The 26,997-nt window shown below is 41.4% G+C and overlaps 1 protein-coding gene and 2 non-coding genes across 3 annotated transcripts; 1 reads left to right on the forward strand and 2 right to left on the reverse strand.

Moving 5' to 3' along the window:
• Nucleotides 1-17,338: 17,338 nt before the first annotated feature.
• On the reverse strand, nucleotides 17,339-21,048 carry LOC145353898 (pancreatic progenitor cell differentiation and proliferation factor-like). The gene is made up of 5 exons (XM_080204854.1): nucleotides 20,876-21,048; nucleotides 19,776-19,864; nucleotides 18,672-18,749; nucleotides 17,756-17,855; nucleotides 17,339-17,613 (listed from the first exon to the last, which is right to left on the reverse strand). Exons 2-5 carry the CDS (start codon nucleotides 19,828-19,830, stop codon nucleotides 17,535-17,537), a joined length of 312 nt encoding a protein of 103 aa, XP_080060980.1. The 5' UTR covers nucleotides 19,831-19,864; nucleotides 20,876-21,048; the 3' UTR covers nucleotides 17,339-17,534.
• Nucleotides 21,049-21,216: 168 nt separating this feature from the next.
• Nucleotides 21,217-21,288, forward strand: trnae-cuc (transfer RNA glutamic acid (anticodon CUC)). The gene has a single exon. It is a non-coding gene; the product is annotated as a tRNA-Glu (tRNA).
• A 285-nt stretch (nucleotides 21,289-21,573) lies between these two features.
• trnae-cuc (transfer RNA glutamic acid (anticodon CUC)) lies at nucleotides 21,574-21,645 on the reverse strand. The gene has a single exon. It is a non-coding gene; the product is annotated as a tRNA-Glu (tRNA).
• Between the last annotated feature and the right edge of the window lie 5,352 nt (nucleotides 21,646-26,997).

Raw genomic sequence — 26,997 nt, forward strand, 5'->3', positions numbered from 1 at the left:
TGGAAAGAAGGGATTGCAGTAAGAATGATCAGGCAGTTTCTACACTAAGGATATAACAAAGGAATAGCAAAGGATTTAAGACTCTGGTGACAGTTGTCTACAAACCTAGTAGAATGGCATAGTGGGTGCATCAATTCAGCCAAACACCAGTTTCCTGTCACCTTTCCATACATTACTGGCATCCTTCTTACCCATTGAATGGGTGTTCAGAGGAAAATACCAAAATAGGGCAATCAATGACATGATGATGTGCCTGTCCTGGTTGAACAGGTGGCTTTGTCAACAAGTTGTAAGAAGTGAGGCTTGCAACAGTGCTTCACTCATACGGTGAAGAGAATCTAATGAATGTTAGATATGAGGCCTGATTGATAGCGATTGCTGGTAGGTGAGTAGCGGATGTAGTGATTTGCCCAGTGCCTGAGGCTACTAGTATGCTTGACAGAATATGACATTTGATGGTACATTCACTAACCTCTGCCACTCATGTGAGATAATTGAATCTTTTGGGGTACTACGTCTAGGCTTGCTTCCTGTAATTGACTTCACAACTAACTGTTCCCATTATCTTTTGACAAAGCATCTGAGCAGTCTCCTTCCCACCTCCTTCACCAAGACCTCCAGTGCAGTGCCTGAAAATTAGGAGCTCATTGTCTCCCCTTTGCAGATTCCCAGGTCAGTTGCTCTACCACCCATTTAAGAAATACAGCCTGACTTTAAGCAGTGCAGGCTAACATTAAGTAGATTGTTTGTCTCATATATTCATGCACACTTCCCCACTTTGGGGAATGGTGGGGTAATGTTGGAAGGCTCAGCAGGCCTATTATCAATGTGTTAAGCCACAGTATGAATATTTCTTCAATGGCTAACAAGTCCTTGCACCCAGACCTCTGGTTCTGAGTCAGTGAATGCTACCAACTGATCTACAAGACCACCATGATGCAGCCATTCAAATGAGCAGTCAGGGTGCAGTTGTATTGCTGCCCGCATTGCAATCAATGGGTGTGGGTTAATCATGCATTATGATTGCCCCACCTTTTTTCAGGGTGTATCCAATTTAGCCCCCCATGTGCACCCTCTACTCTGGGGTCCAAAATGCTTAAACCCCAGTTCTTTAATTAACAGAAAGGCATTTCACTTGAGTAATGTTCAGGTGCTATCCCACTCTGAATGCACAATGATTCAAATAAATGCAGATGATACTAGAATTATCCATGACATCCTCGTAATGCAGCAGTTGACAATGTGGACGTTGATTAACGGTCCAGATAGATTACAGGGTGGCATTGCAGGACTGGGTATATCCACACAATCATTGTATGCTTGGGTGCTTTCCTAAAGTGTTGCACTGCTGTGTTTCCTATCTTGAAAGAGTAAATCTATTGGTAGGTGCCTGTTCAGTGAGAGTACCTTGTCCTTCTGAATGCAGGGTCATGAGACGATCTTGCGACAACTGTCTGAGCCTACAATAACCTGATGGCTATCGGTATTTCTTTGATCCTTTGTGGGGATTAGTTAGATTGTATGATATGCAATCATTCTGAGAAATTAATATTGCATCTTGTGCCATGCTCCTAGTGCTGTATATTCCAGCAGGATATCTGGAAAGCTGCATTAGAACAGATTAAATGGTGTTACTGAAGATTATGAAACCCATCATCTTTGGTCTTCTCAAAACAGTTTATCCCAGTTTATCAAATCTGGCACCAACAGATTGAAGGCTGTACATTGAAGCCCAATATTTCAGAGAATTCACTAACAATGTTATTCAGATAAAATATCAAGGGTCACTCTGGTTTCAAGGGTTCCTCTATCCATGTAGTTGTGATGTGCTTCATGATGTATTCCACAAGGTTTATATGACTTTTCTTGCAATACAAGTGTTTGTAGAAGGAGAAAAGCTGTCTCCATACTTAGCTGTACGACAGAAATAGCAGCTATCATGCTATATCCAACATCAATTGCATGCGCAAATGTAGGTGCACCCATTGGTACTCCCCTTAGCAGTAACTCACTAATGTTCCTTCGATAGCACCTTCCAAACCCACAACCATCTCTTATTGAAACATGTAAGATTCTAAGAGCCTTGACAGAGTGCGTGCTGGAAGGGAATCTTGAACTAGGGGTCGCAGTTTAAAAATAACGGTGAGCAGATTTTTAATTGACAAGGGAGTTGAGTCAGAAGAAATAGGCAACAAAGTGGAGATATGGCTGCAATCAGATGAGTCATGATCTTATTGAATATGGGAGTGGGTTCAATGGGCCAAATGGCCTCATCCTGCTCCTGTTACATATGATCACCTAGAAGAACAACAGCAGCAAATCCATGGAAACACCATTACTCCTCCAAGTTGTCTGTCATCTTAACTTGGAACCATATTGTATTTCTGTCAATGTCACTGAGTCAAATCCTGGAACTCCTTACACATCAGCACTGCACCACCGGGACTACAGCAGCTGAAGGTGGTTCATCACTATCTGTGATGTAATGGTGCTGTCACTGGACTAATAATCCAAAGACCCAGGGTAATGCTCTGGGGACCTGGATTCAAATCCCACCATGACAGATGGTGAAATTTGAATTCAATAATGGTGATCTTGAAACTGTTGTCGATTATCATTAAGACCCATCTGGTTCGCTAATGTCCCTTTAGAGAAGGAAATCTGTCATCCTTGCCTGGTCTGGCCTATTTGTGACTCCAAACCCACAACATTGACTCTCAAATGCTCCACTGAAATGGAAGCCACTCAGTTTAAGGGACAATTAAGGATGCGCAATAAATACTGACCCAGCCAGCAATGCCCACATCCCACGTAAGAATGAAAAGCAAATCTTCTCAAGGGCAATTAGGGATGGGCAATAAATACTGCCTTTACCAGCAATGCTCACATTCCATGAAATGATGTAAAAAAAAAAATCAATTTTTCCCATTTTTCTGTTCTACACAGGATGAAAGATAAAAAGTTAAGTAATATAATGGAATATTTTGCAAATTAGGAGTCTCAGGATGCAGTGTTACTTACTTGGAGCAGTAATTGGAACATTTGCTCCAGAAGGTAGCACATCTGTTAATTTTAATAGCAAGCTACAAAACGGGGACGTGAATTTCTCTGTCTGATAGCAAACTTAGCATATCCACTATTCAAATCTCTAAACCAGGGACTCTGATTGACAAAACATATCCGCTGTTTTAGTATAAACTAAGCTGATGATTAATCCACATTACTACACAAGTAAACAATGGTCACCAAGTGCAACCATGTTATATTTACACTCCTTATTCAGGAAAAAACTAAAATCAGTTTGGCAGCTTTAACCCAATGTCTTAAGCACACAGAGAGATTACATTATTTTGAAGTGACTGGTTGGGTCTACGTACTGAACTTGAAAACAACAACTGATTCAAAGCCCTGAAATTCATCCAATTTGCATTGAAGGCATATATTTAAAGTTTAAAGTTTATTTTATTAGTATCACAAGTAGGCTTACATTAACATTGCAATGAAGTTACTGTGAAAATCCCCCAGTTGTCACACTCCGGGTGCCTGTTTGGATACACTGAGGGAAAACGTAGCATGGCAAATCCATCTAACCAGTTTGTCTTTCAGACTGTGGGAGGAAACTGCAGCATCCTCAGGAAACCCATGCAGACACAGGGAGAACGTAGACTCTACACAGACAGTGAGCCAAGCCGGGAATGGAATCTGGGCACCTAGCACTGTGAGGCACCAGTGCTAACCACTAGGCCCCTCCATTACAAATTAGAAAGGAAGTCTTAGTCAATTTTTGTGGGCATATCAGTGAGCCCGAGTTACACAATAGATTTTCCCACATAAATGTTGTCCAAACAAATATTTATTCCACAACATTGAGCCTTTTCTTTCTCATAACAGCTTTTACCATTGGCCCCAGGAAATTTGAGCATTTGTAAGTAACTAACAATGGAAGGTTTGTACAAGGCAGGAATGTGTCATTTACACTGAAAATAAAAGAGATCTGTTAAGGGAACCATTATGGTGAAGCTGCCTCAGATTTTTTTATGAGCAAGCAATACTTTCCTCTAGTCCTGCCTGAAACTCTGTTTAGGGTATTATCCAAAATATTAATATTTTGGTAAGGAAGTAGGTATTAGATAATTAGATAAGAGCATATAACAAGTGTGCTCAATAAGTCAATAGGGAGAGTACAGGAATGGGATAGAGAATCTGGTGAACTGGTGCGGCAACAATAATCTCTCCCTCAATGTCAACAAAACAAAGGAGATTGTCATCAACTTCAAGAAGAGTAAAGGAGAATATGCCCCTGTCTACATCGACAGGGACGAAGTAGAAAGGGTCCAGAGCTTCAAGTTTTTAGGTGTCCAGATCACCAACAACCTGTCCTGGTCCCCTTATGCAGATAGTATAGTTAAGAAAGCCTTCCTTAGAACTTTAAGGAAATTTGGCATGTCAGCTATGACTCTCACCAACTTTTACAGGTGCACCATCAAAAGCATTCTTTCTGGTTGTATCACAACTTGGTTTGGCTCCTGCTCTGCTCAATACTGCAAGGAACTACAAAAGGTCATGAATGTAGCCCAATCCATCACGCAAACCAGCCTTCCATCCATTGATTCTGTCTACACTTCCTGCTGCCTTGGCAAAGCAGCCAGCATAATTAAGGACCCCATGCACCCCGGACATTCTCTCTTCCATCGGGAAAAAGACACAAATGTCTGAGGTCACATACCAACCGACTCAAGAACAGCTTCTTCCCTGCTGCTGTCTGGCTTTTGAATGGACCTACTTTGCAGTAAGTTGATCTTTCTCCACACCCTAGCTGTGACTAACACTACATTCTGCACCCTTTTGTTTCCTTCTCTATGAATGGTATGCTTTATCTGTATAGTATGCAAGAAACAATACTTTTCACTGTATGTTAATACACGTGACAATAAATCAAATCAAATCAAAGATCTTGGGAAAAACACCATCTATAAATACTGAAAATGTGTTTATTGTAACAAATCGTTTAATCATCCTTTATCACCGGGTTAGTCACGTTTCCAAAGGCCAAAGATAAAGAAATTATTTATATAATTTTATTCATCTAAAAATCCATTCCAAGAAAACTAAATTAATGGAAATTCTCCCACTAAATCTGGCATGCAAAAACATTCATCTGGAATTCTTCTATTTTAGCAAAGATGCTAAATCTGTTTTTAAAATTAATAGGTACATTACTGGTAAATTACCAGTTTGTCAGTACAGGAAAGGTTCAATGGGATGGCTCCTGGATAAGAAGATTCTCCTACAATGCGTGATTAATGGCATGAGCATCCTGGAATAACTGTGTGAGCAAGTCTACAATGGCAACATCAGTGTTGAAGGCATCCAAGCAGAGTTCCAGCCAGAGTATCTCTGTCCACTGGGAGTTTATATTTTATGTACAAGTAATGTGCTCATTGAGACTGCCTCTGGGTTCTGATGTGCAATATTTCAGAGTTCACTGCCACTTAAACTGGAAGATCCTAGCCAAACTCTGTGTCTTCCCTGTTAAACTCTTTCAGAATCCTGTAAATTTCAATCAGATGCCCTCTCATTCTTCTGAACTCCAGAGTATCGAGGCCGTTTGGTGGCATAGAACCTGGGTTGGAACCTGGCAGATGCCATATGGGCCTCACATGTATTTAAAAGTAAACTCGCTGGACAATTCAATCCCTCAGGTCTCAGTGCGAGAATCTAAGGGCACTGCTTTTATCATGACCAGCAGCAAGCAAATGTTTTGTCTCTCAGGGAATCAAAGAATATGATGAGCTGCCTGGGAAGTGGCATTGAAGCAGATCAGCAATGATTGTATTGAATAACAGAGCAGGTTCCAGAGGCTGTATGGTTTACTCCTGTTCCTAATCCTTAAATTTTTATCTAGTTCCCTTAGATTGCCAAAAGGGTTTCAAAGTTTCCTCATTCACAACCAATAGGGAAGGTTAAAACGGTGGATTATGCGACAAATTGGAAAGATTAGGAATTGGCTTTAACAAAGAAGCAAAAAAAGAGGAATTAAAGCACTGACCTGAAAAAAACACAATAATGATGTACCACAGAGGTTTGTCCTATAGTTCCAATATTTATGAATGCGCTGGAAAAGGTTAGGCAATACAAGTAGTTACGATGAATTAACCATATAGCCATTTTGGCATGTAATTGAAAGAGTGTAGGTGGAATCTTACCAGCTTTGACATGTGTGTGTCACGGAGCAAATGCTGTTGGTTGGCCACAGATGTCCTGATCTTATACCTCAAGTTGACGATGGTGGGTAGGTTCCCAAAGCAGGAAGGCCTGGCAATCAAAGAGGCCAAAGCTCTGGATAAATGGTATGGACAGATGATGATCCCACCAGGAGAGGTGAGAACTGCTAAGGCAGGTGGGCTGTGAGGGAGGCACTCTGAAGTCTTCTAAGAATGTAACAATAACAATAAATAAAAGCTCTTTGGCCATCATTGTGGAGGGGGCAGTCCTCCCCAAGCTGTCCAGCGACTCCAAATTTGGGGGGGGATGGATGGAATTGGGATTGAGAGGGGGTGTCAATGGCCCTCTATCCTGCCAGGTCTCCTGCCACAGCAGAGACCACTGTCTGGACATCCGAGGCATCAGAACGTCACCCCAGTTAAAGGGAAAATACTGCGGATGCTGGAATCTGAAACAGAAAATGCTGGAAAATCTCAGCAGGTCTGACAGCATGCCACCAAAAGGCCTAGACACTCTCTGGAGTTCAGTAAATTGCCCCCTTAGGTGGATTGGCCATGCTAAATTGCTCTATAGTGTACAAAGATGTGTTGATTGGAGGGATTAGTGGTGCAAACGTGTGGGGTTACAGGGCACAGGTTGATGCAGCAGAAAGACGCTCTTTTGAAGAAACAGCGCAGACCTGGTGGACTGAATGGCCTCCTTCTGCACTGTTGGGATTCTATGAATATCAGACATTTTCTCTGGAATTACTTTGCTTTATCTGGTGCCCCAGACTTCTCTAACCTCCTCAGAGAACAGGATTCAGTCCTGGTAAAATTCCTGGAGTTACATGCAAATAAATGCAGATACAGTAGCAAAGTTTAAGAGGCATCTTGACAGATACACGAATAGGCAGGGATACAGAACGCACAGACGCAAAGGTCTTCAGTTTAGGGAGGTGTCATGTGTGGCTGCAGACTTGGTGGGCCGAAGGGCCTGTTCCTGTGCTGTACAGTTTTATTGTTCCAAAACCAATGATAACGTATCATATTAGTGAGTTTGCTATTTGGATGGTTTTAATTAGCATTGTACTGACCCCCCAGCAAACCCCAATTGGAAAAGGAAACAAGTTATAAAGGGAAAATACTGCAGATGCTGGAAATTGGAAATCACTTAGATCATCAACTTTACTATGTTTCTTATTGCCACGTAAACTACTGAATGTCAGCATTTTCTGTGCAAAATATGAGGATCTTTACGTTGCTTATTTTTGATAATTACGATATTGATTGACCTGTTAGATACAACTCCCATTTTCGCTAATAGAAGGATTAGAAATCAAATGGAAAAGGAGAAAATGCAATCGTATATGCAGTACAAAAGTGAGCACCCTATCCCACGGGAATCTCCAATCTGTATACTGCCAGAAAGCCTCGGAAAAACAGCTATACCACCCTTCACTCTAAAACTGGCGCTGTGTTAGAATGCAGCCAGAAAGTAAAGTAATGATGCAGTAACTAATGAAGGTAAAGTGATTCTGGGTGAAACCCAGCTGGTAACTGTAAAAGAAAAACACACAAATATCAATCTGAAAGAGCAACTTGACATAAAATCGACAGCTACCCATCACAAAGAGGAGCCAACGTTAAGATACATACAAATACGCCTTTTACAAACACATGACTATTTTGTTCCATTAATGCATATTAAATCGAGCCACAACTCGTAATTACGAGTCAAACCCAAAGTTTCCAACCGATTGCTCCCCCCCCCCGCCCCCGCTATAATTACATCTGCCCCATTTAAAACTGGGCTGCCGAAGTTTATGTATTACCCTGCTGTTTCTCTATTACAAAGGAATATTACAACGCAAAGGAAACTCCCTACCCGTTTTCATTACCACTTTTGCTTATTTTTCAGTCTCAATATGTCACTGAGTTTGTTTTTAAAATCTGAATTTTAAGACTCCTGTGATTGGGTTGAAGTGCACAGCCTGTCCAATGGTTACGTGAAGCTGCCCTAGCGACAAGCTACTGTACGAATGCTCACTATCTCCGCCCCTGCTTCTGTCAATTTCCCCTCCACATTCATTTGGCAAACTGGCTTAAAGTACAGAGCTGTACATGCGTACATCCAGCTGTTTACAAAAAAACCCACCCAATCTAGAATAAAGGTTACTAAGCGCAAAGGGGAAGTCCCGCCTGGGGAAAATCACGCTGGAATTGCAACATGAAAATACAGTATTTCAATAATGTACTATTGTACTGTCTGCTACCTTCATCCTTTTCGTCTTCCTAATTTTGTCACCGGAATGGGCTGATTCAAACTGGATACCATTGGCCACTAGGCAAGCTATAGTCATTCACAATGTTATCCAGTAGGATTTTGATGCTGTGCGATTAGGCCACCATACAAAATGTACACATTAATGAAGCAAATCTTTTGAAATTAGTTTAAAAGTTTTGAAATTTATTTGTGTCACAAGTAGGCTTATATTAACACTGCAATGAAGTTACTGTGAAAATCCCCTAGTTGCCAGGCATCTGTTCGGGTGAATAGGGAGAATTTAGCATGGCCAATGTACTTAACTAGCACGTCTTTCAGACTGTCAGAGGAAACCAGAGCACCCAGAGGAAACCCAAGCAGACATGGGGAGCAGGTGCAAATTCTGCAGTGACCCAAGCTCGGAATCGAACCTGGGTCCCTAATCATTGTGAATCTTTTGGACTGTGGGAGGACATGCAGACTCCGCACAGACAGATCCAAGCCAGGAACTGAATCTGGATCCCTGGCTCTGTGAAGCAGTAGCACTAATCTGTGTAGGTTTGAGGTTCTAAACTGTCAGCAGTCAAGATCAATGCAGTCACTGCCCGAGTCAGAACTTCATAAGGATTTTACAATCTGTTCTGCAAAACTTACCTTCTCAAAAGGGTGGTGACAATCTGTTAACTGAATAGAATAGAAAAAATTCTGGAAAAAATTAATTTCTTTGGGAGTAAACAATCTCAATTTTATCAGAATTGATATATTAGAAGATTAATGGATGGGTGTTGGCTTTTACATTCTGATTCTTGCCCTGATCACCTCACATTTTTATATACTTAATTGACTGTTGGCTCATGGTTAATCTCCTGTAATCTCTCTTTATATTCCAGTAGCTTCCTATTCTTTCCAATCACTCATTTCGACAGATCTATTAAGATGAAGGTTGAACACATTTTGATGTTTCTGCTGTCCCAGTAGGCCAAAATTGCACATTTCAACCCTAATTGGCAGTCATGCAGTGCTGAGCTTCACTTGTGATTCTCATCTGTTTTATGAAGACCATAAGCACCCGCTAAACTGTGCCAAGTTCTCCAGCTGGCATTCTGTGCCACTAGATTCTCTTCCTTACTCAACCAGGAATACTGGACAAATAGCAGTTGAGTGAGTGATACCCATAATCAGACTTGCTACTTTAACACAACTTAGTGCTCCATAACTCAAAAAAAGTCTGTGATTGATTTGCTATGTGACAAATGGAAAAAGAGTATTGAATAACACTACTCCATACAGAACCTTTCCAAGTTCGGACAAATCAACCACAGAAGGCATCATGTTAAAGTCCCAGCCTGCGTTGGCCATAGTTTCCAGCAAAAGTAACAAGTTATCAGGATTTTCTTCCTAAAAAGTTGTGTAATTTTCCCTCCTTAATTCAGTGATGCACAGATCAACAAAAGCATCTGGATTGGCCATCCAGTTGGGATCAACCAATTCAGCATCAGGAAAAAGAATATAGATATGATGACATTATATACAGATCAGCACCAGACCTGACAATGCATCTTATCAAATTAGAATCCCTACAGTACAGGAAGCTAACCACTGTGTACCATGCTGCCATATTGCTATGTGACTGCCTTGGCATCAATGCAGAGCAATTTGGCTACCAAGTGCATCAAGGCCAATATAATCAAGATGATATCTAGTAGTCTCACAGTGACTAGTTTTAAGATTACTCCAAACTGATGAAACACCAAATTTATAAATCTGCCAGATAGCCTATTAAACAAATGTCAGTTATTTTATCCAAACATGAATAACTTGTTAGACCAGTTTTTGGTGGAATTTGTCAGATTGAAAATTTGCTCTTCACATAGTATCATGAGTTCTTTCATGCCCAACTGAACTGGCAGAACAAGCAGATAGACCTTCATTTATTAGTCAGGAATATTCTGCGCTTGCCTGGCTGAATGCAGCTCCAATAACACTCAAGAACTTCACACCATCCGATCAAAGCAGCCCACTTGATTGACACCTCATCCACCATCTTAAACATTCACTCCCTCCGCCACTGACCACAATGGCAGTATTTTATACCATATACAAGATGCATTGCAGCAACTCACCAAGATTCCTTCAACAACTCCTTCCAAACCTGCACCTTCACCACCTCGAAAGACATGGGCAGCAGGTGCATGTGGGCATCAGCACCTCCAAGTTCCCCTCTAGTCACACATTATCCAACTTGACGCTCCTTTAGTGTTGCCGAGTCAAAATCCTTAAACTCACTTCCTAACAGCACTATGGGTGTACCCACACACCATATGGACTACAGAGGTTCAAGATGGCAGCTCACTACCACCACCTCAAGAGCAATTAGGGATGGATGACAAATGTTGGTGTAGCCAACAATGCCTGCGTCTTGTGAATTTTTTTTGTAAAGTCTGGTCTGAAAGATGACCTGACAATCCACCATTCATCTCTGAGTAGGTTACATGATAAAAGGAGTGGACTGGAGTTTGAACACTCAATCACCTGGTCAAAAATTAAGAATGCTACCAACTAAGTTAACTTGCAACAATAGCTACAGATCATATCCTACAGAGCTCTCATATCTATCTTTAGAAACTATACAAGTGCAGTTAAATGATGACATCCTGAGCTATTGTCTATTCCAATTCCAACTCCTTCTCATTGTTTCCAGGCCAAGTGGTTAGATGATGCAAGCTATTTCCAAGCCTCTGCTCAATTTTTCCTAATTCACAATTAATCAACGCATGGGAATAATCCATCATCCAATTATTCATTCCAGGCAATGTGCAGTATAAATATTAACACGTTGCTTGTGAGGTACAAACATTAAAATGCTGTTTGTTAAAAGTATGAATACTGATAGTTTCATACATAATACTCTGTATTGAACACCAACATTATGTAACTACAGCGGTATTGCTTAAGTATGAAAAAGTTGCAAAATGTGGTGTGAAAGTGTACCATCAGAACCTCCTGAATATAAAAATTACATCTGAGTTAATGTAATAGGACCTGATAGGTTAGCAGCCCATATAAAACGACAGGATGATTTATATTTACACAACTGAGACAGTCCTGAGGAAAGTTTCAACGGGGAAAGCAATGATCAAGACGACAAGGCTTACCACAAAAGGCCAACATGGAGTAATGTCAGCAGCAACTTTGGATACTTTTGCAGCCTAAGTCAAGTCCTTTCCCCTCCAGCTCTTTCCCTAACTGAAAGGGGAATTGCATAGAAACAGAGTGACTAAAGACGAGATGCAGGCTAACCAGTGAAAACAACATTCAAGAACTAATAAAGCTAAGATACTGAATACGTGAAAGTAGAAGTTGCATTGCTGTTACCTTAGCTGTAATTCTGTTATAGAATCCTTACAGTGCAGGTGGCGGCTATTCGGTCCATCAAGCATGCACCAACAATCCCACGCAGAACATATCCCCGCAATCCCAGATATTTACCCTGCCTCAGTCCGCCTGAGTGTAAGGGGCAATTTAGCATGACCAATCCACCTAACCTGCACGTCCTTGGACCGTGGGAAGAAACACACTCAGACACAGAACATGCAAACTCCAGCACCCAAGGTCATTGAACCTGGGTCCCTAGCATTGTGAGGCAGCAATGCTGACCACTGTGCCACCATGCCAAATCAACAATTCTTTTTATTAACAGAAGATTTTGCACAAAGCAGAAAACTGGTTTGATTTAGATACAGAGCAGAGTAAATAATTCTATTTCAGCCGCTAAGTAATGTGTATAAATAGACATTCTAGAAACTGGATCTTTGACAAAATTTAAATAGAAACATGTTAGTATTGTGTGATTTCCTTAACAAAATAGATTCACTCACGTTGACAAATGCCTGTTTAGAGAACAGCTTGTCGCTATAAAACTTCCCAAAAAGTTTCATAAGGAATGAAACTGGTGCATTTTATGTATATTAACCAATCGCATTTCATGCTATGTAGGTAAATGCAAAAGTAATTTTGGTGTGGAAAGATCCTACAACTTCAGCAGTCAATTACTTTGTCATTGTGTTGTTTGAAGTAGGTTTAACATCTGACTGAATAGGCAGATGGGGGTTTCAATTTAATGTCACAACCAATTTCAAGCAATGTGGCATTCCTGGGCTTGATTTTGATATGGGTGACTTGCTAGCATCAATGTTTAAAATGAGGAGCCTTTGCATTGGGTTTATGACTTTCAGGGTGCCCAACAGGTATCCAAATGCTCACTCCATTGAGACTTCCCTGGCTGCTACCTAGATAAGATCAAGGTGGTACACCAGAACAGACCTTATTTTTGTAGTACTCCAATTCTCAAATTTTAAATTAACCTTAGGGCATCTTCAATTCCACTGTCTACAGATTTGATCATAACCTGTACAAACACCTAGTCCAACCAATTCAATTGAAATTGACAATTTAACTCTTTAAAGTTTGTGTCACAAGTTATTGTGAAAATCCCCTAGACACCACACACTGGTATCTGTTTGGGTAGTGAGGGAGAATTTAGCATGGCCAATGCAACTAACCAGCACGTCTTTCAGACTGTGGGAGGAAACTGAAGTACCTGGAGGAAACCCACGCAGACACAGGAGAATGTACAGACTCCACAGTGAGCCAAGCCAGGAATCAAACCCAGGTCCCTGATGCTGAGAGACAACAGTGCTAACCACTGTGACCCAGTGCTGCCTGTTAGGCCATAGGCTTCTGTTTAAAAGATACTCAATTTTCATATTAAGAAAGGCATCTGCCTGAAGCAGGCTGTAACAGCAAGTAGTAGACCCATTTTAAAATAGGAGGCAGCTGCATGGTCAGTTAATAAGACCCTGTTTTAGGATATCATTCTGTTAACACAAGGCAGGGGAAATCCAATCCAGTGTTACATTGACCTATGAGCTCGAGACATTTTTAAACAACTTGCATTTACATTTACTTTTAATATAACATCCCAAAATGCTTCACAGGAGAAATATAAAACAATAACACCAAGCCATACAAGGAGCTATTCAGACAGATGATTAAAAGCTTTGTCAAAGAGATAGGCTTTAAGGAGTGTTATAAAGACAAGATAGAGAGGCAGAGAACTGGAGAGGGGGAATCCCAGAGATCATGACCTTGGCAACTGAAAAAACGCCAATGTTGGGGCAATTAAAATTGGGAATGCTCAAGAGGCCAGAATTAGGTGAATGCAGATGTGAGGGTTGTAAGGCTAGAAATAGGAGAAGCAACCTCAGAGGAATTTGAGAGCAAGGATGAGAATTATATTAAAAAAAATCAAGAAAATGCTTGACAAGGAATCAAAGCTCAGCAAAACGCAGGGGTGACAAGGGAACTGGACTTGATGTGAATTAAGATGTGGGGCAGCAGAGTTTTCGTGGACTTGAACAAAGTCTGTGCTAAAGTAGTCAAATCTAGGGATAACAAAATTACAAATGAGGTTGCAGTAGCAACGAGTGAAACAAGGGCAATGTTGCAGAGATGGAAATTAGCGGTCTTAGTGATGGGGTGAATACATAGTCAGATGGCCAACTTGGGGTCAAATATGCGAACAATCTGATGCAGCGCCAAACAATTGCCAAGAATTCTTTGCAAGTAATACTTTGGATAGGATTAGACAGGTTGGAATGGAACCAGGCACAATGACTTCCACCCAGCTGGATATCAAAGGGACACTGGAGGAGGGTGTGATCAACCACATCAAAGATTGCACTCAGTTCAAGAGGAAGGAGATAAAGTTTACCCTTGTTAGACACAGAACATCATATGACAGCCATTCTGGAGGGTTGGAAGCAGGATTGAAGGGAAACATGGGCAAAAGATTTGGGAGACAACACATTCAAGGACTGAGGAAAAAGTGGTTAGACGTAGAGCATCAGTTTGTGAGAAGTAGGGTCTCAATGGTTTGCTTTTGAGCAAGGGATGACGACTACATATTTAAATGAGTGCAACCTGAAGCAAGACAATGGTCAAGAATATCCACCAACATAATGACCAAGAGGGAAAATTAGACAATTAGCAATGAGCAGGTGACTCAGAGAAGATGAACTTGGAGGTGACATGAGAGATAGAAGAGAAACAAAAGGAAAATGAGTTCAGACTGAAGCAGGGGTAAACAAACTAGTAAAGAGAAGAATGTGACAGACTGGTGACTGCATGATCAAGCATGAGTGACAAAAGTCCATTTGTCTGGACTTTTATCCAGTCCTGATAAACGTGTAGTGGTCCATTGGGATAAAGGAGTATAATATCAAGGGTAAGACTCTTAGCAGTGTAGAGGATCAGAAGGACCTTGGGGTCCAGGTCCATAGGACTCTTAAAATCGGCCTCACAAGTGGAGGATGTGGTCAAGGTGTACAGTGGACTAGCCTTCATTAATCGAGGGACTGAGTTTAGGAGTCAGGAGATAATGCTGCAGCTTTATAAGACCCTAGTCAGACCCCACTTGAAGTACTGTGCACAGTTCTGGTCACCTTGTTACAAGAAAGGTGTGGAAGCTATTGAAAGGGTGCAGAAGAGATTTACAAGGATGTTGCCTTGATTGGGTGGCATACCTTATGAGGATAGGTTGAGGGAGCTCAGTCTTTTCTCCCTGGAGAGACAAAGGATGAGAGGTGACCTGATAGAGGTTTATAAGATGTTGAGAGATATAAGTCAGGTGGATTCTCAGAGGCTATTTCCCAGGGTTGAAATGGTCGCTACGAGGGGGCACAGGTTTAAGGTGCTGGGGAGTAAATAGAGATGTCAGGGATAAGTTTTTCCACTCAGGGTGGTGGGTGAGTGGAATCAGCTGCCATCGGTGGTGGTGGAGGTTAACTTGTTGGGGTGTTTTAAAAGACTTCTGCATGATTACATGGGATTGAGGTTATAAAATAGGCCTAGTAGGTAGGGATATGATTGCACAACTGGTGGGCCAAAGGGCCTGTCTGTGCTGTAGTTTTGTGTTCTCTGTTCCTTGCATTTATTGTAGGATGGAATTTAGATTTAAAATGTAAGAGGCTGGTTGTTATCTTCAACCAAGTTGGAGGATGGAGTTTCTATCTTTCTTACAGGGAACAATTCCACTTATTGAACTGAAACAAAATTTGTGTTCTGTGATTAAACAATATGATAGGACTTCCTCATTCAACATTTTACACCTATTGAATCAGCAATCAATAGTCAGGGTGAACTTGGTCCAGACACCTCATTGTGAAACACTTTGCACCACAGTCACACATACACTGCTACAGAATACCACTCTGCCTCAGTCTTACAGCCAAGATCATGGACTTGCAGCTAAACATTGCTGAGGGCAGCTAAAATGCCTCCTCCAACTGAGGCAATTTCTGGCACTGCCCCACACTGACTTTGTGATGAATAGTAGGCAGAGCATTGTGCTCAGAAACATCAGGAGCAATGCAATCCTCATTGCTCACAATGAATTTAAAAACCCACTGTAAAAAGCACTTAAAATTCTGTCAGCCATTCTGGGAGACAGCAGTTAAATAGTACATTGAATACATGTGCAATAATTAGGAAAATGGTGCACTTGGGACAGTGTATAAGCAGCACTTCCTTTAAAGTGCACAATCAGGATCCCTATATTGCAAAAGATGGTCATTTAGTCTGAGTCTGCACCAATTCTCCCATAAAGCATCCCCCCAAGATCGTAACCCTGTACCCCACTAATCCCCCTAACCTACATATCTTGATACAGCAAGACACAATTTAGCATAGCCAATCCACCCAACCTGCAAATCTGTGGACAGTGAAAGGAAACTGGATCACTGAGAGCAAACCCACACAAAGTGCAAACACCAATCACTAAGGCTAGAATTGAATCCAGGTCTCTCATGCTGTGAAGCAGGAGTGCCAACCACTGCTACCCCAAAAAATGTCAGGAGTTGGATTTGAACCCATGCACAAATGTGCAGAAATCTTGAAGGGTTTGAACAGTAACAAATGAGACAGATTAAGTATTACAGGATCAAATCACTATCCAGATGGACTGTGGATTGCAGACAAAAAGCCAACATCTTACCATTGATCAAACAGCGGAGGCCCATCTTCCAATAACAATGGACAGCACTAAGCTGCACAAGGAATGAAGCAGCAGGTGGTTACATTCTTGAAGGATAACCCAAAGTCAAATTGTTGCCACCAGTCTCAAGATTATGGAACACATCAAATTGCCAAATAAATTTGTGGCATGCAGCTCATTTTGGCACTAAATGGACTCAGAAGCCATTTCTGTCATATGATAGTACACATCAGATCTGTAACATTTCAATTATGGGTAACATGGTATTAACATTCAAGGAGCAGAAGACTCACTTTCCTATTTCAGACTTTTGTCAATCAGCTTGATATAATCCTCTCTAATATCACAGTACTGAAATAACCTTAAATCAAAGTCACAACTGACAGCTCTATTTTGATTAGTTGCATTAGGTTTTCTACACAGACGACAGCACAAATAGCAACCCAATCTTGCACCTGATCTTAAAAGTTCTCCTGCAGCACTATAGATCTGATGCACTTTGGCTGTCACTTGGACGATCAGGGTTTATGATTAATAGGCAAGGTGTCATCTTGCACATGTATTCTGAAACAATCTAATGTTACCACTATTTTGCTCTGCCATCACTGCACTGGCAATGTTAAAGACATTCAGATCACTTGCACAGAAGCTGCCACTGATTAGCAACTATGATCTTAGGAGTTGCCAAATGGAGAGAAACTTACTTATGGTGTTCACCTTAACCTATGTTAGCATGTGATTCAGCTCATCTAGAATTTGATGATTGTGTGGAAAGTTCAGCCAGCAAAAAATAGTGAACATGAACTCAGACAGATAGGCTGCTTAAGTATTTCATTTATTAGATGTTCAAGTATGCCAAATGGGCATACACTTTACAACAAGCTCCACCAATTACATGGAAAAAGGAAGAGTTAATTAAAAAAGTATGACCAGAAATTAAAGCAGCCTTTATATTTTAAGGATTAATATTTTGGAACGCCTGAAATTCCTAACGTTTTCTTCAAAAGTCAAATTAAGATGAAGGTTTGCTGGGCTCACTGGCATGTCGTTTCCTCACGATTTCTTGAGGCAGGATGCAGTTTATCTTGCCACTGGAAAGAAAAGAAAATTATTACAGCATAGACATTGACATACCAGACACAACAGGATTTCATATTCTTCATTGGACAATTACACTGGACTTTAAAATAATTTTGTGTTATCATTCTAGATCATATTGTTCAGATCTATTACCTCTCCGAGGACTCTGTCAGAGTTGTCATTACTGGATGGTTCTGAGTTTTCCCAAAGAAAAAACTGATCCACCACTGGCCCGCTGTAGACTTTGGTAACCCTGCAAATAGAAAATTTACAGCTCTATCTTGTGTTCAATATTGAAGAAACAAAACATCCATAAAAGAACAGGATTTGTTGAAAACTATGCCATATATTTAAAAAAGATTAGTGAGTGCACAATTTAATTACAATAAATATTTTCCTGGCTTGACAGCTTGAGGCAATAATACGTTATATACAAGCTCTGACATTAGCTTGCTTCAATGGAACAGGCTCAATTAGGTTCAAGTTGAATGAGCACAGATCATGTCTCAGGAAGAGCTAATTCCTAAATGTGCAGGTTTCATGATAATTCAGACAGAAGTAACAATACAGAAGCTCATTACTAGATCATTTAATGATCTTAAGTGATCAAGAGGACATGCAAGCCTATGAATACAAGCACACCTCCACGCACTTGATTGCAAACAATTACAAATTCTAAAATGTAGAATGCTCATGTAAATATACTCCTGTCATATTGAGAATATATACGTGTTTTATAACTCCAAAAAACAGCTTAATTTGCTGAAAAGCTCTGTTCCAATGTATCTTAACTTTCATTCACAATTATAAATACCAATTCAAAACAACAGGTAGAATGTACCACATTGCAGTTCAATAATCAATGCAAAGCAAGGATAATTTTATTTGAAGTCTAATTAACACATGCTCAGTAAAAGTTTAGCTTTTGGTAGCATTATTAAATCTAAAATGATCTAATTGCAAAATGGTTTGAGTGGAATACAAGGAAAGATTGTTGCAAAAGATTGCATCACATTGTATGACCATATATACGACACTGCATTATGCAAGTGTTATGAAATCCTCTTACCTGGATGGTGTGGAATCACTTCTCCAATGTGCTCAGAGCTGCCACATGAACTATTACTGGAAGCAGAACCAAGGCGCCCTGGAATTAGAGGCCCACGCTTTTAGGTCTATCATACATTAATTTTTCTGCACACAGCTTCTGGAATTCAATTCCTAATCTATTATGCTTAGAATATCAAGTTTATCTCAACAAACATGCATCCTTTGCTGAATGCTGAAAGACAGCATAACCTTACTCAAAATAATTCCCATCAACAAGATGTTAAAAATACAGAAAATACAGGAAAGTCAGTTAACAATGTCAGAGTATTGGCTCTTCAGGGCTACCCCTGCCTGGTAACTTCTGGAGCGTTGAGGGGGTTCTAACTGAAAGTTGTGATTTTGATACACAGCTTTCAACATTAAAGGGTGAAGTTACAATATTTGCTTCTTGGTAAAATTAACTTTCATCTGTGGTATGCCAACCATAATCAGTGAAGTGAAATAATGTGCAAAACTCATTATTTAATGAAGTTAAATTTAGCAGGCCAGCAAAGAACCACCACTGTACAGAATATTACCTGTACAAACAGCAAAGAAATCTCAACTGAAAAACAAACAGCACCCTCAAAAATATAACCAGGAGTTAGTTCCCGATCTATTTTTCTTCTAGGGGTAAACTAAATAAGACTTTCAGAAATAACTTCTGCTTAGAAGGGAGTTCATAAAAAGCAATTACAAATACATTCAACAGAAATAGCAGTCTAGTCAACAAAGCACAAAATCTTATTACCTCAGATCCTCTTGGGCACCAATTTGAACATATACCTTAGTAAAGTCTGTCATCTATTGAACATAGTCACTGAAGCAAAAAATTTGCTGGATGTTAACAGTATTAAAACCTTTTTCATCACTGTTTATAGAAAGTTTAAAAAAGCAACATGTCAAACTTAATAGCTGCAGGAATTTTATTGCAGGCAAGTTGTTATTCATCAGGTTTACAGCTGCTACTGTTGGAAATAAGCCCAAGTTTGCAAGCCAATCAACAATCAGTAATCAGTAATTTAATAGTTCCTCCTCCTAGTCCAATCTCAAAAAAGGCTCATTTTCCACTAGAATTACTTACTCCTGTAATAGTCATGGGTTGCTGCAAGAGAGCCAGTCGAAGGAATGGATGCCATTGCAATCGTTCAAATTAGTATTTAGATGGTAACCCTAAAATAGCAACAGGAAACAAAAAGTATATTTAGGTTAACAGATTGGCATTCTAACAGTAAACTCAGTTGGGTATTCAACAGGTTGCCTGCCATTCCAGTGTAGAGAAACACAACCTGATTGGTCTCATACTAGAACATACTGGCGGTCACCTTTATTAAAGAATTTCCCTACTAAAGGGAACATCTGACCTTCATATAAACCTGTCACAAGGTTTTGTCTTTACATAAACAGTTTAAAGGGTTTGAGAATGTCCAGTGAACACAAAAACGTTTGCATCAAATTTGTAGATTCAACTAAGTCCAGATTAAAATCTGTATGAGTTCTTTTTGATCAGGACATATTTAGACCACTAAATAAAGTTAAGAGTGTATACTTTGATGGATAAGAATGGGGCGGGGGGAGGGGATGGTGGAAAGGTGGTGGAAACTTATGAAAGCCCTCCAGTGCAGCTGCAAGGAGTCTGCAAGTTATAAACACATTCTTGGCCCAAGGAGCAAGCACAGTCAACCCTGGAGATTCTCCAAGCATCATTCAGAGTATAACATTACTGGAGGGCCACCTATTTTAGGTGAGTCACTATCAAATTAAATGAAAAATAATAAGTTGCAAACTTTTTTTTTGGGGGGGGGAATGTTCCCAAAGTTGGAGGGGACAATCTGACAGGTTGTGCTGTTTTATTACTAAGGGGCGGGTGCGGGGGGGAAAGAGAGAGAAAGGAGAGAAAAATGCGGCTGAGTTAAGGGCACAGCTGTCAACTCCGTTCCAACAAGGCTGGAAAATAAAGTTGCTGAGTGGGAGGGAGAGAGAGAGAGAGAGGTGAGAGACTCAGTGCAAACACTGAAGGACCGCACCCCTGGGTTGCCTTGCTGCTGACCAGGCCTGAGTGAGCCAGCAGGCCGCCAGAGCCCGGGGAGTGGGTTATTGTTATTGGGGAAGGGAGAGAGTGGGTGGACAAGAGAAAAAGGGACGCCCCACACCCTCCCGCCTCACTCTCCCTCAACCACCTACCTCTCAAACACCAAACAGGAACCAAAGTGCTTTGACTGAAGAAAGTAAACGCTAGGCTACAGGGCCCATTGGAAACGCCGAAGGGGCACAACGCGTTCTCGGAAACGGGGGAAACCGAGCGAATTAAATTTTCAAACGCAACCGTCCACTCGCGCGACTCAGATTCGCTCAGTGAGCTCGGCCCCCGCCTTTATATAGACTCCGCTGTGGCTCCGCCCTCCCTCGTGTCACGGACAAGGGCGTTCCGTGACACCCGGCCAGTGACTCCGCCCAATTCCTCACACTGACGACATCACCACCGACAACCCTCCAGTAAGCCGAGTGCCCATACTTTTTCAGCTTCCCTGGTGGTCTAGTGGTTAGGATTCGGCGCTCTCACCGCCGCGGCCCGGGTTCGATTCCCGGTCAGGGAATGATATTTTCCTTTTATTTGTCGTATCAAATTATTATTTATTTCGGTGTATATTCCTGCCTGTGTCATCTATTTTATAAATAATTAAATATTATATATATCGTATACATGTTTCAGTAAAAGCGAGAAGACATCGAACTATTGAAGATTCTGGATAATTCAATTGCTCGGAAGTAAATACTACACATACGTTTTAATTGTCTCGTCCTCTTCTTGAATCTAAAAAGATAATTGTTTAACTTTTCAGACTTAAAACGAGTAACAATGAAAGGGCAAAAGAAGCATGTTCCCTGACCGGGAATCGAACCCGGGCCGCGGCGGTGAGAGCGCCGAATCCTAACCACTAGACCACCAGGGAGCTCTGAAACCTGATTTACAAATGTTGCCATTTGATTGCATCAAACCTAGATGTTGTGTAGTAGATTGTGAGGTTGAATCTGATCCACAAAATTTTGGTAATGTTCAGTTAGAGACCAATCAACGCTCTGTTCAAAGTGGAAAGAGTTTGAGATTTAAGACTCATTGACTAAAACTGCAAACTTCAATTTTGATTTGATTTATTGTCACATGCAGTGAAAAATATTGTTTTTTTGCCCGCGTACAGACAAAGCATACCATTCATAGAGAAGGAAACGAGAGTGCAGAACGTCGTGTTACAGTCATAGCTAGGGTGTAGAGGAAGATCAACTTAATGCAAGGTAAGTCCATTCAAAAGTCTGATGGCAACAGGGAAGAAACTGTGCTTGAGTCTGTTGGTACGTGACCTCAGACTTTTGAATCTTTATCCTGATGGAAGGAGATGGAAGAGAGAATGTCTGGAGTGCGTGGGGTCCTTAATTATGCTGGCTGCTTTGCCGAGGCAGCGGGAAGTGTAGACAGAATCAATGGATGGGAGGCTCATTTGCATGATGAATTGGGCTACATTCACGACCTTTTGTAGTTCCTTGTGATCTTGGGCAGAACAGGAGCCATTCCAAGCTGTGACGCAACCAGAAAGTATGCCTTCTATGGTGTGTCTGTAAAAGTTGGTGACAGTCATAATTGTCATGCCAAATTTCCTTAGTCTGCTGAGAATGTAGAGGTGTTGGTGGCCTTTTTTAACTATAGTGTCAGCATGGGGGCACCAGGACACCTGGTGAAGTGGACACCTAAAAATTGAAGCTCTCAACCCTTTCTACTTCATCCCCACTGATGTAGACAGAGGCATGTTCTCCTTTACGCTTCCTGAAGCTGATGACAATCTCTTTCATTTTGTTGACATTAAGAGAGCGATTATAAATTTCCAAACTTCCATGGGTTTTCCACAAACAAAAAGGTTAGAAAGATATTGGCCCTTAACTTCTGGCCCAAATCCTGTGTAAGCCTACTTGTGACAATAATAAATAAACTTTAAACTTTAATTTGATTGCATGTCACGCGTACATGTCAGGACAGTATGGCAGCCCTGGCACATGTACATGTTCACTTGAAGTGTGCCAAGTTGAAACCTCTGATTGGGGCTTGTAAAGTTGCTGCTATTGAAGCACTGCACTGCAATCTCACCCAAACTTCCTTCACTTGCACTGATGATAGCTGAGTATTTATCATATTTATTCACACATTTTTCCTGTGTCTAGAAGCAGTGAGTAGAGGCTGGGTTAACTTTTCGGTAAATGTTTTAAAAAGATGTTTAACACGGATGTAATGCATAGAAATTACAGGTTTTTTTTCAATTTGTTTTACAATTTGTCACAGTAATTCTAGTAAAAGCTACATTCATATATAACAAGGTGGATGTTAGTGTTTGGAATAAGTTTTAGCTGAAATCCATTTGTTTATCCCACTTTAAGAGGCTCTGTAATACAATATTGAGCCTTTGGGTGAAATGACGGCGACATTTACAGTGGGAAGTTTGCAACTTGGCTGGTACAAATGCTTTAGGAAAGTACTCCTTAAAATGCAAGTCTCCTGTAAGCTGTGAACTTTCTGTCTGATATGAATTGCAAAGTCCAGTGCAGAATGAAACTCCAGAATCATGTTCCACAAGTGCTGGTGCATCACACTTTTAGCTGGGCTTCTTAACTGAAGTTCTTTTGAGGCTTCAACGTAGGCACAGAAGAGTCAGGCCACATGTAAAATGTACACTCCCCTTCACCCATCCCTCTTTCCCTCCCTGCCCCCCTCCTTCCTTTCCCCCTCCCTCCTCCACACCCAGTTTGGCATCCAGGCAATGCCCACCAGGCACCCTGGCATTTCCCACCAGGCACTGGGCAATGTCGAGGGGTGGCCTAAAGGGAGGGGCGTGGCAGGGCCTGAAGGATGTAGGGAGCTACATACTCTGCATCAGGGATTGCAGGGCAGCGATCGGACAATGAGGGTGAATGGAGGTGATGATTGATGGGGAGTTGTGTTCAGAGTGGTGATCGGTTGCGATCAAGTGGGCCACAATTTGGGGGGAGGTGGTGGTGCAATGTCCACACAATTGGGGTTAGTGGCAATCTCTCAGTGCACTGTGTACTCCTTACAAAATGCACTGGGAGATCAGGGCACATGCACAGTATTGCCCTTTAGCAGTCAGCAGCAGGCCTCCTAACATGAATAGACTCCGTCCATTCTCTCTGCTGGCGAGAACCACGCTTTGACCCTTTTTTTTCAAGGTGCCACAGGAATTCAACTGGGAGCTTGCCCAGAAAATGGGCGTGGTGGTTCTCTCCCAATTTTCATACTCATTTAGCACATAAAGCCCTCCACCCACCCACCCCACCATGCCCACCCCCCCCAGACTTTGCATATTCTTTGTGATAATCATTGCTTGCTCAATTGCTGAATTCAGTGAGTTGGTGTTGACAGACTTGGTTAAAAGACATGTGATGCCACAAAGCAGTGTTGTCAGATTAATAGCAATCAGCTTTTCTATGAAGTAGAAATTTAATAGAAATGACTCACTTTCACTCTGCCTGGAACTAAAGTTCGCAACACTGAATGCCAGGAATTAGTTTACAAATCTTTTTTTGCCTTTATGGTCATTTTTGCTGAACTTTATAGTTAATTTATAAGCCAGATGTAGCAATCCTGTTACTACACACAGTTGACTTGGAAACCTGATCAGCTCATGTCCCTTTAGGATGCACTACGTTTGCCAAAGTATGCTATACTATAGCATATGAAACATGGTCTTGAGATTTTGTGTCACCGTTATATATTGATGTTAATTCAGCACTGTAGTGAGTAGCTTTTCCTGAACACTTTTCCCAATGACGATAGATCAGTTTCTGTTGTAGCAGCACTATCATCAGATGTTAAAGAAACAAGAGGAAGCAAAACTTTATGCCAACCTAATTTTGTAGTTTTGATTCAGAAAAGATATACAACCCTTTTCATTTGCAATGTATTTCCAAAAGATGTTAAGCAATGGCCAGCAAAATTGTATGATTTCCATGAAGCATATGACATAAGTGTTGATTTTTTTTAACTGTAATTGGTCATTCAGTTAGTTCCTTTATCATTTCCTGGCTGTTAGATCAACTGTCATACTTAGTTGCTGCAGTGCACAGTGGTTCAGGGACATCTGTCTCATGGTACAACTCTAAAGCTGCCGGGACCTTCACACTATTTTCTATTCATAACTAAAAGGCAGCTTGTTTGGAAGAATGATAGGGATAATCAGTTGATTTAAAGGTGATGGTACGATGATCATATTATTGGACTAATTGTCCGGGGAGACAATTCAACTCTTACCATAGCCGCTGGTGGAATTGAAGTTCAGTTAATAAATCTGGAATTAAAAAGCTAGTCTGGGTTATGGTGATCATGAAGCCATCGTTGATTGGTGTACAGCCCCATCAGATTCAGTAATTCCCTATAGTGAAGGAAATCTAACATCATCGCCTGGTCTAGTCCATGTATGACATTAACCCTGCTAGAACGGGTTTTATCAAACTGCTACAATGCCTAGGCAAAGGAATGAAGCTGAACAGAACACCTAGCATTGATCGAGACACTAGAAACAACAATGGTAAACCCAGCCTGTCAAGTCTGAAAAGTTCTTTTTACTGACATTACTTACTTAAGTTGATTTATTAGGGACACAAGTAAGCCTACGTTAACACTGCAATTAAGTTACTGTGAAAATCCCCTAGTCACCATGCTCCTGTGTCTTTAATTCCGGGAGAATTAAGCATGGCCAATGCACCGAACCAGCGTATCTTTTAGAATGTAGGAGGAAACCGGAACACCCGCAGGAAACCCATGCAGACACGGGGAGAACGCACAGACTCCACACAGACAATAACCCAAGCTGGAATGAAACCCAGGTCCCTGCCGCTATGAGGCTGCAATGCTAACCACTGTGCCACTCTGCCACCCTTATGCCCAAAGCTGGGAGAAGCATCCACAAACTAGTCAAGCAACTGCCTGACATTGTCACATTCACGGAATCTTACCTTATTGCCAATGTCCCAGAAATCACCATCCCTGAGTATGTCCTGTAGGCCCACCAACCCAAAAGGACATAGCTGCTCTGACATTGGGTCATCCAGACTCAAAATATTGGCTCTATTCTCTCTCCACATTTGCTGTCAGACCTGCTGAGATTTTCTGTTTTTGTTTGTAGCTGTGACTCTGGGTCTGCAGCGGATGGTGAGGGATCCAACAAGAGGGAAAATGTACTTGGACTTGTCCTCACCAACCTACTTGTCACAAATATCCATGACAGTATTGATCAGAGTGACAATGGCACAGTCCTTGTAGAGATAAAGTCCTGGCTTCACATTGAGGATATCCTCCGTCATGTTGTGTGACACTGTCAGATCTAGTGACTCAAAACTGGGCATCCATGAGGCGGTATAGGCTAACCACACCACAGAACTGTATAAAATCACAATCTGTAACTTCATGGCCCGTCATATTCCCCACTCTTTCATTACCATCAAACCAGGGGATCAACTCTGGTTCAATGAAGAATGAAGGAGCAGCACCAGACATACCTAAAATTGAGGTGTTAGCCTGGTGAAACTTCACCACAGCACTATTGGCCAAACAGTGTAAGACAGAGGTAAGTGACCCTCAACCAATGGATCAGATCTGAACTCTGCAGTCATAGAAATCATAGAATCGCTACAGTGCAGAAGGAGGTTATTTGACCCATCGAATCTGCACCAACAACAATCCCACCCAGGCACTATCCCCAGATATTTACCTCACTAACCCCGCTAACCTATGCATCCCGGGAGAATAAGGAGCAATTTAGCATGATCAATCCACCTAAGCCGCACATCTTTGAACTGTGGGAGGAAACCGGAGCACCAGAAGAAACCCATACAGACATGGGAAGAATGTGCAAACTCCATATAGACAGTGACCCAAGCCGGGAATCAAACTCAAGTCCTTGAAGCTGTGGGACAGCAGTGCCAACCACTGTGCCACCCAAGCCGTCCTGCCACAACCACTTCTGAATGATGGCGGACAATTAAATACCTCATTGGAGGAGGTGGTTCCACAAATATCCCCTTCGTCAGTGATAAGGGAGCCTAGCACATCAATGCAAAAAACAAGGCTGAAGCACTTGCAACAATCTTCAGCCAGAAACCTCAAGTGAATGACCCATCTCAGTCTCCTCCAGTGATCCCTGGCATCACACATGCCAGTCTCCAGCCAATTCGATTCACCCCACATGATTTCAAGAAATAGCTAAAGGCACTGTTTACTGCAAAGGTTATGGGCACTGACTGCA

This window comes from Carcharhinus amblyrhynchos, chromosome 16 (genome assembly GCF_965287045.1).
Source record: "Carcharhinus amblyrhynchos chromosome 16, sCarAmb.v2.hapA, whole genome shotgun sequence".
In the NCBI taxonomy this organism is placed as follows: Eukaryota; Metazoa; Chordata; class Chondrichthyes; order Carcharhiniformes; family Carcharhinidae; genus Carcharhinus; species Carcharhinus amblyrhynchos.